The sequence below is a fragment of the Talpa occidentalis genome, unplaced genomic scaffold (genome assembly GCF_014898055.3).
Source record: "Talpa occidentalis isolate TD23 unplaced genomic scaffold, MPIMG_talOcc4v2.1 talOcc4.4, whole genome shotgun sequence".
Lineage (NCBI taxonomy): Eukaryota > Metazoa > Chordata > Mammalia > Eulipotyphla > Talpidae > Talpa > Talpa occidentalis.
The window spans coordinates 38124940-38141563 of record NW_023604295.1 but is presented as its reverse complement, the minus strand read 5'-3'; the positions used below and the strand labels follow the sequence as shown (position 1 = coordinate 38141563).

At 37.7% G+C, this 16624-nt stretch overlaps 1 protein-coding gene across 5 annotated transcripts in view; it reads left to right on the top strand.

Moving 5' to 3' along the window:
- The window catches only part of FGF12 (fibroblast growth factor 12), a 638738-nt gene that overhangs the window by 142770 nt on the left and 479344 nt on the right, over positions 1-16624 (top strand). For 4 of the 5 annotated variants that reach the window (XM_054700452.1, XM_054700451.1, XM_054700450.1 and 1 more), the window contains exon 3: positions 5466-5608. In XM_054700452.1, the coding sequence (XP_054556427.1) occupies positions 5596-5608 (13 nt within the window). In that variant the 5' untranslated portion in view covers positions 5466-5595. Of the gene's footprint in view, positions 1-5227; positions 5307-5465; positions 5609-16624 lie in introns of those variants that run through there. The other variant, XM_054700449.1, reaches the window with a different exon arrangement.

Here is a 16624-nt window from a genome sequence, read left to right as displayed (position 1 = left end):
CATTAAATAAAACCTTCTAAGTTCCACACACTCTTCTAAATGCTGAAGATACAACAGTGAAAAGTAGAAACAGTCTTTGTCCTTGTGGAGCTTACATTCTGCTGACAGTTTGGAACAGATGCTCTCAGTAGCACATATGAGCTGATCACCTGTCCCCTCTCACAGTGAATCCTCATTTGTAGTTGTGGATTGACTTCTGCATCATCAGCAAAAACTCTTCTAAATGATCAATTGTTATTTTTTATAATATATTATCAGTGATAGAAGATGAATAGTAAGAAAATAACTGTGTACAAAGAGTCGATGACAAAATATTCAGCACTTCTGGAAGAATAGGGTAAGCATTAGGAGAAAAATCTGGGTGGGCTGGTAATTGATTTGACATGTTAGTAAGGCTCTAAAATTGTTAATTATAATTTTATACATTGCTGTAAATTAACCCCAATCATTTAAATTGTTTCTGTACAGTCTAGTAGGAACCAAAGTTAGAGAAATTGAATATGCACACATAACCAATCAATCACATGGATTAACCAGAATCAGGTTGGAGTGCAAGTGTTGGAAGTGCTAACACTCTCTCAATTGTGCAGTATAAGTAACATAGTCATATAATTTATTGTCCAAGCTAGTACAGTTTTTGATGGTGAAAGGGGTTACCTCAAATATAAGACATCTAATGTTACTTAATTCTTGGTGTTTTGAAATAACAAATAGATTGCCAGACTGCTCATCTATTTCTCTTTTTCTAAGTTTCTAATCTAACAAGTTCTTCACAATTAGATCAAATTATGTCATATTAACACTTTCATGCAGCAATTCTACCCTTAAGTCTTTCCTTACTTTGGTGAGGGTGGTGGGGTGGGGGAGATTAGACCTTTTTCTTTTTTATGAAAAGGGGAGGAACTTGAAAGCATCCAGCTTCTAAACCTTAGCTCAGATGAATCTAAGATTACAATTATCATGTATATTTTATTGAATGTGATTTATTGAGCTGGTAATTTACATACTTTAGACACACACACACCCATTATGGTCAATTCTTACAGCAACCATCGATAAGTTGATTTTATTTACTGTGCAAATTCAAGAAACTGGGACCAGTAAAGATTAATTAAGTTCTCTAAGGCAGTATATAGTGAGTAATAATAGATAAATTGTATTTGAAGCCATGTTTTCCTGGTTTTGGGTCGTCACCAAACCTCTTCCTTTTTACTCTGCCCTATGTCTTTCTATCCAAATTTATGGCAGAAAATTCAGGTGAGATAGATAAAGAGATCTCTTCAAGTCACCCTGGGATTGAAGCTTCAGCCCCAAACTAATAAAATGAGTATCTGCCTCCTTCAACTTTATTTTCTCACATTAAAGCTTTGTATCTAGTGGAGAAATCTGGACAATGATAATAACATCTTTTCTTCCAAAGCCCTTTTGTAGGTTCATGCGGTCCCTACCTCTACCCTCACCATATGACCCAAGCTTCAAGAAATAGCTCAGTGTGTCCCCTCCAGGAAAATTTCCTAAAACCTGCAGGTCATCTTTCCTACTTCACCTGTGATTATATGTCTCTTCTACCTTCCCATAGCTTTTAAAATTATGTTTCTGTCTTTAATCAGTTTTATATTTCTGTAGGGCAGAGATCATGTTTTATTCGTACTTTAACCTCTCTGTGTTTTAGATTATTCATCTTTAAAATACAGACAATGATAACACCAACCACATAGAGTTTTATGGAGATAAAATTAATTAAAACATTTAGAATCCTTATGATAGTGTTTGGCACATCACAGTGTTAGCTAAATATTATTCTCATCTGTTATCAAAGTACTTGTAGTCAATGTTTCAAGGTAAAGCACACAAAACATGTATACTAAATATTAATTTATCAAACATTTATCATTGTTTCCTATAGTCAAGAGACTCTGGAGGCTACAAAGATGAACCAGGAAATCATATTTTCAGTAAGGATGGAGAATAGATGATACAAAATAGATAAATTGCAATGATACAAACAGATAAAAATAATTATAATACAAAATAATTACTACAAACTAGAAAGTAATAAATGTTGTTTGAAGTAAAGATAATGAAACGCAACATTGCTGTTTGTTTCCCAGCAGAGAACATTTTCACATAGAGAGGATTAGGGAAGATTGTAGGAATGAGATAAAATTTTAGTTGAATCTTGAGGAAAATATAAGATTTGGGTAAGTAGACATTTGCATTAATGGTATAAGGAGACAAAGGTACTCTAAAAATAGCTATATAAGTGAAAACATTGAAAGTCTTAAGTTTTCTTTAGGATAATGGTATTATTCAGGCATTAACTTTGGAAAAGACTTTAAAGATACTTTAGATCCAGATGATGGAAAGGTCTTTAATATCAGATCACAGATTTGGCATTAAATTTGATTATCTTTTATTTAATAAAGCACTAATTTTTTAAAATTAACAGTAAAAAATAATGAAAATTTATGAGTTAGGAATTCATTCACTTGAGATAATGGGGAAGTCATCATATAAGAAATCATGCTGGGGTAGATTGATTGCCTCTGCTTTTAAGTTTGAACCCTCAGGTTCTGAGCCTGGTACTATTTGTGACTTTTATCAAATCAAGTACCCTTCTTCCATTTCTATCTGTAAAATAATAATGTTAAGGATGTATAGACATCTATTTTAAAGGTGTTTCTTTTCTAACATTTTAAGAGGGAAAGTGCATGTAATAAGGGTGTAGTTGGTTCAGAGTGGAAATTATTTATTGCAATAAAACAGGCAATAGGACTTACAGAATAACTCTCACCCGTAGCCTACTTCCTGGCCCGATCAACCCTTTTTTTTTTTTTTTTAAGATTTATTTGTTTATTTATTTATACAAGCACTGGGTACAGTCAGAAGCATGGGAGAGTGAGAGAATTCACCAGAGCCAGAGCGGGGAGCAGAGCAGGCAGAAGGACCGAAGTACACTGCTGAGGGAAGCAGCGGGTGGCAGGAGAGATCTGCGCGCCATGTGGGACCCTCCTCTGGACCCTCCTCTGGTGACCGGGTAGCATCTGGGGATCGAACCGGCGCTGCACAGGGTGCGGGCAGCTTCGCAACCCAGCGCTCAACCGCTGCGCCACCGGGGAGGCCCCCATCAACCTTTAATAGAAATCCTGAGTTTTGTGATTCTTTCAAATATTTGCTTGAACAAATGCAGTAGAGGAGCTGAAATATCAGTAGACCCTGGGTTGTGGTCTCTACGATCCCATATTGGAAAGCATTGACTGGACTCCTTAGCATTGAAGGCAGGCAGACTTTGCTGAGCCACTGTGCTTTACCAGTTAAAAGTCCATCACTGATAAGCATCCGTGTCTGAATGGGCCATCATGATTAATATTTGTAATCATGACCCTATTGGATTAGAAAAATCCCAGGATGCTTTCTGAATCATCAGAAGAAGACTGAAACAAACTCAGGGCTGTTATTAGGAGTATATTTTATTGCATTCCAATGTTCTGAATGCTGGGATTAGAAATGTTTTTTTTTTTTTTTTTTTTTTTTAATAGAGGCATGCTTTTATTTATTTGTTTGCTGGTTTGTTTGTTCTGTTCATACATGCACTGGGTACAGTCAGAAGCGCGGGAGGGTGAGAGAATTCACCAGAGCCAGAGCGGGGAGCAGAGCAGGCAGAAGGACCGAAGTACACTGCTGAGGGGAGCAGCGGGCGGCAGGAGAGGTCTGCGCGCCATGTGGGACCCTCCTCTGGTGGCCGGGGAGCAGCCGGGGATCGAACCGGCGCCGCAGAGGCCGCGGGCAGCTTCGCAACCCAGCGCTCAACCGCTGCGCCACCGGGGAGGCCCTAGAAATGTTTTTTCCTGGTGCATTATTTAGGTTTTCTAGATTCCTGCTATGAGTGAGACTATCTGGTATTTTTCTTTTTCTTTCTGGCTTATTTTGCTGTGCATGGTAACTATAAGAAAGAAAAAAATCAAAATCAACAAACAACTATAAACCAGAGACACAGTATAGGGGGGGCGGGGAAAGGAGGGATTGGGGCCAAAATAAGAGGGGTGCAATTGTATGGGGAATATAAAAATAAAAAATAAATTAATTAATTAAAAAAAAAGAAGTATATGATGAAAGGATTTTTGCATAACCTAGAGTGTGGGATTAATCTGTACATCTCTGACCTGAGCCATTCCAGGTAACAGTTTTCCAGATTTGTTTTTATGCCTAAGAAGACAATGATTATCAAGGAGAGAATATTTTCTTGGAGAATTTGGACTATTCTTAAAACAAAACCAAACAAAAACAAATGTAGCAAATACACACGCCCTCCCACCCCTTCCCCATTAAACATTTTTGCAGATAAACTACAGAGTGGACTTTTAAAATACTGTGGTTGAGAGTAATACTTGAAGGGATTTTGGGTCTGCTGCCTTTCCTAGACTATTATACAAGAAAATATTCTCCCTGTGCACCTTCTTAAAAATGATTATGTATGTCGTATTAAAGTATCAATAAAGTACTATCAATAAGGTACCTCTTCACCTTCGGGGACTTTGCTTTTGGAAGCTAACACTCAAAATGCCCTCAATGGCTTCATTGAGTGAACTTTAGAAGCTGTGCAGTCTGTTCTCCAAACAGTTTTGAGGTGGAGGCCAAAGGGATCTCAGGGTGGCAAGCAAACTCCGAGTAGGAGCAGCAGAGAAGGGGGAAGATATTCACCTTTGGTAGCTCTGGGCTACTCTCACCCCATCCCTTACAAAAAATCATATGAATACAGGAAAACACAGAGATATACTCAGTGAAGAAGTGGGCAGAGAAAAGGGAAGTATATACCTGGAAAGTTACTGCAGCTACTAGGAAGAAAACCCCAAATTATAACCACTAAATAGCATTTTTAAATCTTCCTTTCTTCCCTCCCTCCTGCCTTCTGAATAACACTATGCCTTGTTGGGAGACCCTGGTCTCCTCTAAAGCTTCCGTAATCCATCCTGGAAAGCCCTATAGGACTGATGCACAATCCCAATCCAATCCATTCTAGTTTGCAAAGGAAAATCCGGTCCGGCGTTTATTTTTAGCAGCGCTTCCCTGTGACCGAATGCTACAGCTCTTCAGCGGGGATAACTGAGGACCGTATTGGGGAGAGAAGCGAAGGGGGGGTGGGGCGGGGAGCGGGAGGCGGCGAATAGAGGAGGGTGGACGCCCTGCGCATGCGTGCCAGCGCCCATGCAAATCTGTACATCCAGAGAGCAAAGTGGGATGATCTGTCACTACACCTGCAGCACCACGCTCGGAGGACAGCTCCGGCTTGAGGCTTCCAGACCCAGGTAAAAAAAAAAAAAAAAAAAAACAAGCGGGCACAGTGCATGCATTTCAATACCAGATGCACGTCGCAACCTATCTTCTTAGAGGCAATCTGCTGCTGCCGCTAAGTGTCCTTTGGTGGCTGATTGCAGCTTCAAGGTTTAAGGAATCCCATCTTTCAGGAAGCCGGAGGGGAAGGAAGGAAGTACGGGCGAAATCATCAGATTGGCTTCCCAGATTTGGGAATCTGAAGCGGGCCCACATCTTCTGACCAACTTCCATTGAACTTCCCAACACTCAAAAAGGACCGAAATGGAGAGCAAAGGTATGTGGTTTTCCCCATTGGGGGACTTAACGCTGCATGTGCGTGTGGCTGGGGCAGTCCTCAGCGAGGGGACTGCAGTGCTCTGGGAGCGAGCATCAGACTAGGTCGATAGGAGGAGATGCTTATGTCCGTTGCAGCACCAGGGAAGTGTGGCAGGAAGGCGACTTCTTTTTAACTCCCACAGCTTGGAAGACAGCGTTTAATACTCCATCAGTTGCGTAGTGAAGTGTGATGAGTTTTTTTGGTGGGGGATAGAAAGGGAGGAGAGTCTTTAGATGGTGGGGGAGGAGAGGTGTGTTGGCAAAGCAATTTCTTTTTTGTAGATTAGAAGAACTCTCATAAATATATCTTATTTGTGTTAGGATTGCTGAGAGCACGTTTGTTTCTGGTATCCAATAATGCATTGCTATTAAAAAAAAATGTTTGGATTTCTCCACCCCCACCCCACGAAGATGGTATTTCTGGGTTTGTATGACCACATCCTACTGCATTTTGAATATATATCCACAGAGAAATTGGGTCTATTTGAAACAGTGCGTGTTAGAACTGACCTCTAAGAAGAACAGTATTTGGGAGTATTGCTGACTCCAAGTATGATGCATTTACTAGTTCTGGACATGTAGATATTAATATTCTCCTCATAAGCAGATCTGCATAATGTACACATACTAATTGGTAAATGAACTGTAAAAATCAACTCCTGATGACATATTTAACACACATAAACATTATTACTATTGAAATTGTAAGATTGAATACGTTTGGATTTAACTCCATCTCTGCAGGTCTCTTTTTCCTCCTCTTCCTCCCTAAAACGCCCACCAGGTTGCAAGAGCCTTTAGTGATATGGTCAGATAGCCAGTAGAAATACTAGATGTATTTAATTCTGGTAAAATCGGGAGAAATGATGTCAACTTTTATGAAACTATATTCATTACCCAGAACTCGAGAAGCTATATTTGAAACAAGGTTTTATTTTTAAACCAGGAATGTCAGTCATCGTGGTAATATGCTCAGGATGGATCAGGTTGTGATGGGGGCTTACCTATTTCTGGACTGATTAATAAAACTGGAATGTTGAATGACAGCAAATACATATTTAATAAAATATTTTAAGTAATTAGTAAAATATTTAACATAGGTAAGTATTTACAATATGAAAATAACTGAGTCGACATAGATTCAGACTAGCAGGCAATTTTCAGTTTAAACAAATTATTCTTATGACTCCCTGACAGGCATTTCCATGGCTAACCATTATATACCTATATGAGTGAATGCATACTATAAATATGTGCGAGACATATATATTTATTAGTTATATTATAGAAGCTGTTTTTAAATGAGAGGCCAGTCTTAACTCATAGATGTCTGTAATATTCTAGTTGGTTAAGTATTTCTGGAACATAAGGTTAACAGACAGAGAGAGTATCATTTTACTATGAAACAGTTTTTGTATGTGTGTGCTTAGATGACACCTGCTATTTGGTTATTTGGCAAGGCTTCTTGGTAACATTTTTGCCTCTAATTATGCACTAATTTTTGGTCCATCATCTAAAAGAATATATATCTCATAATAATCTTTTTTAAAAATTTCCAATCTTTGACCATATAATATGCTCCATGTCATTCAAAATTCCAGGTAGTTAATATTTCAAATTGCTAAAAGTAGAGTTCTAGTGATTATGTCCCAGCCTTGGGAGTTCAGAAAAGAGGAAGAATCTCAGAAATATGTAAGGCCAGAAGTTTGATGCCAATTCAGATGGCAGTGATACAAATACTGATGAGAAACTCAGCCCTGACCCAAAGTCAATGAAGAATTCTGCCCCAAGCTGATGTTGGTTCAGGCAAGTGACATGATCCTTATGCTTTCTTATGCCTGCTAGTTTTTGAATTTCCTTTACAAAAGTAAATTAGTCAGGTAGGGGTCACATTAAAAATTACTAATTATTTTGCACATCGGCCTCAGTTTCTAAGTTTATATCAGTAGCAAAGACAAAATTGTAGTTAACTTGGAATTTTTATTACAGAAAAAAGTCGATTTAGTTTACCTATATCTCATTCTAATTGGTGCAACTTTCATACTTTATGCTGTCTTGTACAAACTTCTTCCCATGAACAGATTTTAAACTAATTCTAGGAAGATATTCTCAAATGTAAGTACATATGATTAAATTTTTTCCTACTAGAACTCTTTTAAGGTAGATTCAAAGAGTATTATTGCATGACTCAGTTGAAGGTTCAAGAGTTCTTCATTTCAGAAAAAAATCTAATGGCTGATCCATTTCATCTTGAATCCTGTCACCACCATTTGACAACCTTCATTATTACCTTCAACATTTAAATATCTTTCTTGTCCAGAGTCTTCAGCAAGTTGAACATCATTTGTTTACAGATAAAATCAATAATTTTTTTGCTTCTTATTGTTTTGCACCACTTCCTGTCATCCAAGGTAAAGAGGAAAGCAATATAAATCAATCGATCTAGCAATCTATTCATGATCTAATTTCAATGATCTTTATGTACTGTAGTAATTAATATTGCCTCAAAAATTTGAGTTGGTACACAGTATAAAGTGTTTTGACAGAATTTGAGCCTTGCAGTTGTTTACAAACTTTGCTGCACATGAGAAATATCTGATTGCTTTTTAAATATCTTCATGCCTGGTGGCTCCCCATATCAGTTACTCAGATTATTGGGGTAGGAGAGAGGCACAGAAATATTTGGGAGCCACTAAACTTTTGGCAATCAAAATGTGGTTTGGAGGCTAGTTTTTTAAAACTTCATAATCTTGATCTTCATATCAGGTTTATTGAATCAGAATCTTATTTTTTTGAACAAAATCCTAATGTAAATTACATGCCCTACAAAGTTTGAGGAACATTGATTTAGAGTATGGTAAAAGACTCTCTATCTCTCTCTCTCCCACACACACACTCTCTCTCTCCTTCCCTCCCTTACTTTTTTTCCCTTTCCTGCCTGTATCATATCTTTTCTTTGCCCACTTAGGTTTTCAACTTCTGGCTGGAACATTAAAAACACCTGTGGAATTTTTTATAGCATAAATACACTTAGGCCATATATCTAGACTTTCTGGTTGCATTGGTTCTGGAATGGGATCTGGGATATGTTTTTTTAAAGCACCCCAAATAATGCTAATGGATAACAAGAGTAAACCACTGTTAAAGTTCTTTGCTTTTTTCAGTTGTGGTTCAGACAGGCGGCATTAGCATCATCGAGGAACTTGTTAGAAATGAAATCTCAGGTCCTACCCTAGACTTACTGAATCAAATCTGCATTTCAACAAGACTTGCTGATCATCTGGATGCACATTAAAATTCACACTGGCTAGATCTTAGGCAACTGGTTATGTGTGCGAATGACACCTTTCTAGGCATATAGGAGAGAAGCTTTGATATCTCATTAATCAATATGAAAGTTCCTGGATTTGTGACCGTATTACAAATCTTGTGTTTGCTTTTGGAAAGAATGAGAGTAAAGTACAAAAGAAATGGTCGTCCTATTGTTGGATCAGTAAATGAACTAACTTTTAAACACTCTCTCTTCTCCTCCTCAGAACATTTAATTTCAAATCCTGATTATCTGTAAACACTTATTCTGTAGGTACATTTTGAAGTCTTGACGACGTCCTGTTGTTTACCTACGGTAGAGTAATATTAGACTACTTAAAACAAGGTGCCTCTTAATGTTGCCATTTCTCATTATCATAGGTCTCTGTTCAGATTTCTTGAGTTTCAGTTGATGTGTCCTTTGCATAAAATCTTCTCTGACCTTCCTCATATGTAATTAATATTTTGTCGACATACTTTATATGGCATAAATGCCTGCTTGTCAATCACAAATGGCATCTCTTACACCTAGCATTGTAATTTTGTGTTCTTTATTTAGCAAATATTTATTGAGCATCTGCTATGTTCCTAATTTGCTTTGTTCTGAGACAGTAAAAATATGCTGTCTCTAATATTAAAGTTCTTACTCTATTATCTTCACTAATAGATTAACTAACCTTGTTGGCATGCTCTCAACCCCTAACAGTCTTGCAACTACCCAGGTGCCTGGCTCAGATAAAACATTTTCATTTACATAACAGGGACTGAGCTTATATATATTGAATTGGATAGCCTTAATTTGGTAATCATCCCAAGTTCATGCTTCCAGGAAATTATAATTTGGGTCAGGGAAAAGGAGTTTGGCTACCAGGAGGTCTACCAGAAACAACCATTTAATTCCAGAACATAGGAGGCTGCCTTCTTCACAGACTACTGCATACATGTTCCCAGAGACGGTTCAACTCTGTTCTGGGTTTTGCATAAGCCATTAGAGATAAGCCAGAGGGAATGAACCAACATATTTAAATTGTACAATTGTCATTTTTCTGAAACCAGGTTGGTTCACCCCACAGGAGGGAAAGGTCATGTCTTTGTAGTAGCTACTTTAGCAAATTGGGAAGTGATTTTAAGAAGAGCTGCTTTGGGGTTAAAAAAAAACACAACAATTAAAATGCTGAGGCCATTGTGGTGGGATCAATAAAATGCAAGACTGTAAACAACATAATGTAGTAGAGAAAGCAATGGGCATAGGAGAGTCCTGTTCTTATCTCAACTCTGAGTGTGTAACTTTGGACAAATCGTTTTCCTTCTCTGAATAGCGATTCTTAAATATTAAAGAGAATTTATTTCATTTAACTTAAGGTATTTACTGACTTTCCATATTGTTCCAGGCACATTGAATTAAGTGCAGGGTATGGAACTATAAATAGTGCATTCGTTTGCCCTCCAGAAGTTTACAATCTAGGGATACACAAGCAGGCTCAAGAGCTGTGCATTTCCAACATTGTATATCTCTTCTCCATTCATCTTTCAGAGTTCTATTGGGTTCTATTCTATCCCAGGAGGCTAGACTATAAAGTCCTACAGTGATTAATGACCTCTGTGGGGATACTTAACATTCCATAGCAAAATTGCCTGCTTTTTGCTACTTCTTTCATTTCTCTAAACAAAATTTTTGTATGGGAGAACATTTAAACTCAAGCTCAGTATCTAGTCTAAAAACTATTTCAACCGACTAACTACCTAGGTAGTAATCTATTGTCAGGCTGAGGTTATTATGAGGCCTGTTTGCATTAGTGTTGTGTCTGGAGGTGGCCAGCTAGTCTTCAGCTATCAGTCCCTATCCCTGTCCTTTATGTATTTATGCTTCTGAAGAAGTATGGTGTTTTGTGCCTATTATGTAACCAATAACAGTATGTTAGCTTTGTTAATTGTGTTTTCTGACTTGTTACATATCTACAGCCTTAAATAAGATTTGTGAAATACTGTAGATATTTTTCAAAGGACTTTTACTATAGATCCTCTTCTTTAAAATCCTGCAACTAAGCATTTCACCTTCATTTTATAGATAACAAAACAGAGCTTCAGAAAGGCTATGTAGCTTAAGCAACTCACCTTACCTTCATTTCTCTGTAAAATAATTATTGTCTCTACCCCAAACCCATATAATAATATCATAATTTTGAAATTAACTCACATGAACAAAGCATTTAGAATTATAGTCTGGCTTTCTTCATTATTAGCTATGTGTGTCTATTCACTGGACTGTGAGATTCTGGAGGGGAGAAAGTGGTTTTTTGCTGTCTTTGTGGTTTAAGCAGCAAGCATACTGCACAGACACTGACAAATCAGCTTCATTGACTTCCACAAAGGCTTCCACTTACCAACAGGAATTTCTTTTGTGCTTGGAGTGTTGAGAGCAACTCCTGGAATACCTGAATTTGTGTGTTTATCAGACTTAGTTCCAAGGCAGTTACATAATATCTTGTGGATTTGGAGATGGACATACCTCAGGTCAAGTACTTTAACTTAGATAGGTTTAAAACACAAATAGATTGTGTAAAATCTGGTAGTTAACAGTGCTGCTCAATCAGGGATGCACCCTGGGGCACCTGAGCTAAGAAGCCTGTCAGGTGAACACAGTGGCCAGGCTTAGTTCTGAATCAATAGATAAGGCAGAGGGCAGTGACTATGAAACTAGAACCTGTACAGATTCCCCAATCAGGAACACAGTAGGACTCCTCCTCCCTGTGCCTGTCTTTTACTATCACCTCTTTAGTATTAAGAGGGTATACATGTAGAAGAGAGGCTTAAATTGTACAGGCTTGGGATAAAAAATAGACATGTAAAATAGATGGTGACTGTCTGAGGCTAAGAAGAGACATCATTTTCTCCAACGTCTTCATCCTCATGTCTCATTAACATTCTTGCATGCAGAACATGGTGGGATTTTTTCCAGGATCTATGTCTACAGCTCTAATTTTAGTTTCCTCCTTTCTCCAGTTACTTTTTGAAATAGTCTCTGTCTCCTTGTCTTTGAGAATGTGGGACTCCCACCCAGGAGATCATGGTACTTCAGTACTGAGATGCAACTGAAGGTCACTTGGCAGATGCCTGGAAGACACCTGTTGCCTCTCCACAGACCTTTTCTTTTTACTTTAGCACATACTCTGGCTGGCTTTTATCTGAAACAAACTGCACCATCAAGTGATTCAGACAGCACAGCTAATTGAAAGTAAGGCTTTAACTCTTTTCAAGAAGTAAAGGGAAGCTGCTATTTTGTGGTTAGGTTCTTTCCCTGTCTCCTCATTGAGGACTGGCCATTAGCCTGAGAGGTAGCCCAAAGGGACACAATGGCAGGAAAAAAATCCAGAATCTTTCAGAGCAATTCAGAAGATGAGTAAACAAATCAAAGATTGTTCTACCAAGCATCGGGAGCAAGTGAAAAAACATACCTGACAATAGCGGTGTCCATCTCTTCCTACTCTGTTCATTACTAGAATTATCTCTGTGAAACAATTGAGTTTTTCTCAAATCTACAAATACGCCACAAACAGATTGAACACAAGGCAAACTGGGAAATTCTTTCTCAGCTGTTCAGAAGCTGAAAGTCTAGATATGTTGCGGACTGCAAAAAAATGTTAGGGTGCTTTTGCCCTTAATTTTATTTACATACTTTGCTGGTTTTGAACACTCTGCAAATAAGAGAATTATATAAGATTTGTTATATGATCACTCTAATTATTAAAATTGAGAATATTTAACATTGTATTGCGTGAGTAGTTTCTACAAAGGTACTTCTTTCCTTTTAAAAAGTATTTTCTTAGCACTATTTAAACTTGAATTTGGCTTACTTCTTTCTCTCTTCTAGGAAACAAAGGAGAAACACAAGCTATGTGTCAAAGAATAGGCTGCCATGTAAATCATGATTTATTTGCAAACCTACAGATCATTCAAAATGAGATGACATAGGGACATTTTACCTGTGGACTTGGCATCAAAATCAACACGAAAGAAACCCAAAGTTGTAAATATAGGAAAATACCTCAGTAATACGTTGAGGCAAGGGAGGCAACAACAATAATTTTAAAACAGGATGGTAGGGTGATTTATTTAATAAGCACTATCTGTTAAGCCTACTATGCATTCAATTCTCTAGAGCTTTACAACCAGGGGTATGCATACAGGTGGAGTTATGAGATTATATGTGGGTAATTCGGGCCTCCCTGGTGGCGCTGCGGTTGAGCGCTGGGATGCGAAGCTGCCCGCACCCTGTGCAGCGCCGTTCGATCCCTGGCTGCTCCCCGGCCACCGGAGGAGGGTCCCACATGGCTTGCAGACCTCTCCTGCCGCCCGCTGCTCCCCTCAGCAGTGTACTTCGGTCCTTCTGCCTGCTCTGCTCCCCGCTCTGGCTCTGGTGAATTCTCTCACCCTCCCGCGCTTCTGACTGTACCCAGTGCTTGTATAAATAAATAAATAAATCTTTAAAAATAAATAAATAAAATAAAATATATGTGGGTGATTCTTTCAAGCCTGGAAGATATAGTCCATGTACCGATGAAATAAAACTCATGTTAGACTAGATGTTAGATAACCTGGTTCAGATTCTAGTCTCTCTATGCAATGAAGGGATTTTTTGGTTTTTTTTTTTTTTTCTCTATTTGCTTATTAATTTGTTTTCTTCTTAAAGAAATTGCTTTTTCAGCTTGTTTTTAGTCTTCCTTTACTTGTTCCTCTTTTGATTTGACATCTGTAGAAAATAAAACATGGTGGTCATAATTAGCACATTAATTTTTAAGGCCCCATAGAGATTTGAGCTTTTTAATGCTGTGAGTTGTTTGACTGAAGTTGTTGGGCCTTTAACTGGGTTGAACTATTAACATGGGTTCAATAATTAATTTGGTTTCAAGTAAGAAAGCACTAAGACTAGGTTGAAATTGCTATTTGGCTGGAGTTTGTCTATTGCATGATTGTGAGCACTTAAAGACCCAGGTCTAAACTGATGGGTGACTGCAGGGACCTTCCGGCTTAGGAGATTGGAGGCTCTGGTTGAATTCTGATTCTCAATGAATTAGTGAGTTTGGGCTCGTCACTTGCTTTGTCTGTCCTTGTTTCTTCATCTGTGAAACAAGGGTAGATTAAAAGCAAGATTCTTTTCATCTTTGGGATTACAAGAGCCAGCATTTGCGAGATGATCATGTAGGGACTGCAGTAAATACGTTCTGTTAAGGATCTCATAAGGACTGCCTTTTTGTTCCTATTTCTTTGGTTATCTCAGTGACATTTTTGCTCCGCAGATTATACATTATGTTTTTGTAACTTTTTTTCACCCCTACATGTGTTTTCTTTACCATTAAGATTAGTTAATTTATAAATCAGTCATATGTGATGTTGATTTGCTGTATATGGTTTTCTCCTCTCTCCCAGCCCTAACCAGTACCTCACCCCTAAAAAAAAGAAAGACAGACAGAATAGTGCCAAGGAATCAAAGTGCTGAGTGTTTTCCTGACATTTAGAAAGGAGATTTTATTTTCTAGTTCTCAATTATTAGTAATATATTATTCAAAAATATTTGTACTCAGCCCTTTGTTGTCTTCAAATAATTTAAAAACCAATACCTGTCTCTCCTGATATTTGTTTGGCCACTGGTCATTTTAAATAGAAGCAGCTTTTTTTCTGTGCTTCCAGATGAAAGTTATCCAAAGTTTTAAAATTTCATGGTTTATAAGCTGGATTTCTTGGCTGTGCAGAGAATAAAATATAGTTATGAGATGGACTATTTGACATACTTAACATGTTTATGAACATGAGTTATAATCAGAAATACTTATGGTAATTGGTAATTCTTTAAAAATCAATGAATGTGGATAGATGTACTGATTACAATAATGTAAAATTTGTATGTCCATGGACAGAAAGTAGATGTAATATGCAAAAAGTAGCGATTATTGATTTGATTATAAGTGGATTTTTTTCTCTCTTTTTTTCAAATCTTTCGTTAATATTTTATCAAAGTTTTTCTTCAATAAAGTGTAGGTATAATAGATATGGAGTTCAGTTATAAACTTTTGAACAGAACTACTTAAATTAAAAAAGTCTATTTATGCTTCTTGATTTTATGTTTTATTTATACGAGACATTGCAAGGACATTTGAGGAGACAACAGAGTATTTTGAAATAATGTTTATGTAGTTCTTATTATGTACCAGGCTTATGCTTTACATACACTGACTCACTCCTCATAACACTCCAAGGAGATAGGCATGTTATTATCTTTATTTTAGGGAATGGAGACATTCAAGACATTAAGTAACTTGGCCAGGTCATACAACTAATAAGAGGCAGGCCGGTTTCTGAGTCTGTGAGTTACTGAATATCCAAGGTTTACTTTGCTCTAGTCAATTAACCTGTCCTTGTTACTGAAAAACTAATCCAGTTGTGTACCTACACAAAAATGTGTACATCCTATTAACCTTCATGATGCCTTATCTCCGGAGGCTTAGTCTCATACAAGCACAGGAGCAATGAAAGCCAGACTTAGGAAATCATTAGGAGTTTCCTGGTGCTATTAGGTAGGTTTGAGAATGAGCCCACTGCTCTCCTGTGCCTTAAGTTGGCTTCCAAACACAGGGACTTACATAAGTATAGGGTTGCAACTTACTTTTCTCACTGTACTCTTGTGCAGTCTCTTGCTTATTCCAGAAGGTCAGTGGTATGGTAGAATGATCACAGGCTTGAAATCGACAACTAGCAACTTGTTAATCTCTGTGATTTGGACAAGCTATATCTCTGTGTCATTGCTTCTTCATTTTTATAATGACTCTTCAAGATTCATGGGACAAATAAGAAAAACATGCATAAAGAGCCAGGCACAAAATCAGAACTCACTAATAGCAACTGCTACTATTGTGGTTATTATCTGACTTTTAGGTTTACTGCTTCCTCCATTTCTGTAGGAGGCTGGATTCTTGCCTTAAATCCCCACTATCACGTTAGCCCCTTTGCATAGAACTAGAGGCAGTTTGGTCTCCTTCACATGACCACGTTGGATATTCCTGATTCCTACCTGATGCTGGGAGCCCTTGCTTCTCTTACTTTTGCTATCACATCCCTCCCTCCTCTATTATTGCTCCTCCTGCCTTACTTTATCCCAGCTGTGGTTCCTTCCTTTAGTACTTTCCTTTAGAAGGCTGCCCCTACTGCTCCCATTAATTCCTTCCTTCATATTGTCTAGTTCTAGTTCACTCATTTCTCTCTGGTTGCAACTACCAGAATGTCATGCAACTATGGTATTTTTAAATATTTATAGTATCCATTTAAAAATGATAGATTTTAAGACTATTCATTTAAGTCCTGCAATAAAGATTAAAGAGGAGCGACATCAATTGGTTAGTCCATTGATCTTTTTGGTCAGAATTATACCAATTGGTTCCCATTATTTGACCTAATATGAAATCCAGTCTCCACAGAAGTGTGAACTTGACTGTTGGAACAGGAATGTTGACATAGTTGTGTAGGTCCAAGAAACATTCCATTGTTCATGTCAAATAGTGGGCAACGTTTTACCCAGTTGTGCTGGTAAGGGGTTTCAAATTTAAGTGTGTATCATCATAGACTGAAAGCTCATTAAAAAACAGGTATCTGGGTCTCATGCCCACAGTTTCTG